At 44.6% G+C, this 2,104-nt stretch overlaps 1 protein-coding gene across 1 annotated transcript in view; it reads left to right on the top strand.

The window, feature by feature from the left end:
* The window catches only part of LOC108796840 (brain-specific angiogenesis inhibitor 1-like), a 368,891-nt gene that overhangs the window by 231,017 nt on the left and 135,770 nt on the right, over positions 1–2,104 (top strand). Inside the window, exon 23 of the mRNA XM_018568381.1 lies at positions 1,838–1,983. Within this exon, the coding sequence (XP_018423883.1) occupies positions 1,838–1,983 (146 nt within the window). The remainder of the gene's footprint in view (positions 1–1,837; positions 1,984–2,104) is intronic.

Raw genomic sequence — 2,104 nt, 5'->3', positions numbered from 1 at the left:
AGCTGTTCAGCAAACATTTCCATACAGCACACGCGCTCGGCGTAGTGTCAGAAAGCATGTGTGTGCAGACAAAAACACAAAGGTGGGAAGGTGCCGATAGCCAGCAGTCCCGGCTTATTTTAGCTGTATGTGGGCAGGGGTTTATCTGACTCCTTTGGCTACTTATAGGGCTAGTGTTAGGAATAGTGTTAGGGTTAATGCCATAGGATTAACCTTAGGGTTAGGGTTAATATTAGGGTTAGGGATAGCATTAGGGTTAGTGTTAGGTCTATGAATAGCAATAGGGTGAATATTGGGAATAGGGATAGCATTAGTGTTGATGTTAGGAATAGCTTTAGGGTTAGGGTTCATTTTTGTGTTAATGTTAGGGTTATGGATAGCTTTAGGGTGGATGTGTGGGTTAGGAATAGTGTTAGGGTTAATGTTAGGGGTAACGTTAGGGTTAGAGATAGCCTCAGGGTTAATATTAAGGAGAGGAATAGGGTTGGGGTTTATGTTCACGTTAATATTAGGGTTTAGGATAGCTTTAGGGTTGAGGTTAGGGTAAGAGTTAGAAATTGCTTTAGGATTAATGTTAGGTTTAGGAATGGCATTAGGGTTAGGATTAATGTTCGGGTTAATCTTAGGGTTAGGGATATATTTAGGGTTGAGGTAACGGTCAGGAATAGTGTTAGGATTAGGAATACCATTAGTGTAAGGGTTAATATTCACGTTAATGTTTGGGTTAAGGCTAGCTTTACAGTTGAGGTACGGGTTAGGGATAGTGTTAGGGTTAATGTTAAGGTTAGAGATAGCCCTAGGGTTGATGTTAGGGATAGGAATAGGGTTCGGGTTAATGTTAGAGTTTGGGATAGCTTTAGGGTTGGGGTTCGGGTTAGGAATAGTGTCGGGGTTAGGGTTGATGTTTGGGTCAATGTTAGGATTAATCTTAGGGTTAGAGATAGTGTTAGGGTTGATGTTGGGGTGTATTCAGGTTATTGTTGTGGTTAAACATTGCAATGGGGTTAAGGTAAGGGTTAGGGATAATGAGGCAGATACCATTATGTTAAGAGTTTGGATGAATGCTTGGGTTAATGTTGGGGTGAGGGATAGCCTTAGGGTCGATGTTAGGTATAGGATAGTGTTAGGGTTAATGTTGGGGGTTAAGGATAGCATTGAGGTGATATTAATGGGAATAGGGATAGCATTAGTGTTGATGATAGGATTAGGGTTAGGGTTAATATTTGTGTTAGGGTTTGGGATAGCTTTAGGGTTGACCTTTTGGTTAGGAATAGTGTTAAGGTTAATGTTAGGGTTAGGGATAGCCTTAGGGTCTTAGGGTCGATGTTAGGTATAGGATAGCGTTGGGGGTATTCAAGGTAATGTTGGGGTTAAGGATAGCTTTAGGGTTAATGTTGCAGATATCATTATGGTAAGAGTTTGGATTAGTGTTGGGGTGAGGGGGAGTGCTAGGGTTAGTTTTGATGTTACCATTCAGGTCACCGGGAGGTTTTCCTGGTCCCGGGACAGGTCCGCCATATTTATGGGAGCTTACCTAACCCTCAGTAGCAACTTAAAGCCAATTGTACCCCTAACCCCCCCTCCCCCTCCTCAAATGTTACATTCCCCATTGAGTTCAGTGTATGAAAAAATTGGGGCAAATTTTTACAGAATTTGGCAGAAATTTCTTCTGATTTCAATGTTCTGATATCGGTCGTCTCCGGTGATCGATGGGAAATCCATTTGGTCAGTTGTCCGGCCATCGCAGGTTTTGGGGGGTCTCTCCGGCCCAGCAAAGCGCTTCCCGGGTCACATTGACGCTCTTTATAAACCTATATACGAGACTTATACAATTTAGGACAATGTAACCGGAATCGTCGTCTCCGGCGCCGCGGTGTACAGCGACATGTCCGCGGGTTGTGGTGTCTCCGGGAGGATTTGCAGTCGCCGGTGGTGTGCTTCACGTTTCCCCCGAGGCCGCTTCCCTGTGAGGTTGATGGAGATGTGAGCGTCAGCCGGGGGAGGAAGGCGGCCTCCTAATAGAAGCGTCAGCCGGGACCGCGCTTATTTTATTTCTACGGCTTATCTCTCCCTAATCTCCATCCAGATGTCACGTCTTCCCTCA

This window comes from Nanorana parkeri, unplaced genomic scaffold (assembly GCF_000935625.1).
Source record: "Nanorana parkeri isolate BGI_ZX_2015 unplaced genomic scaffold, ASM93562v1 scaffold1180, whole genome shotgun sequence".
Classification (NCBI taxonomy): domain Eukaryota; kingdom Metazoa; phylum Chordata; class Amphibia; order Anura; family Dicroglossidae; genus Nanorana; species Nanorana parkeri.
The sequence above is the reverse complement of the archived record's forward strand: the minus strand, read 5'-3'. Positions and strand labels throughout refer to the sequence as shown.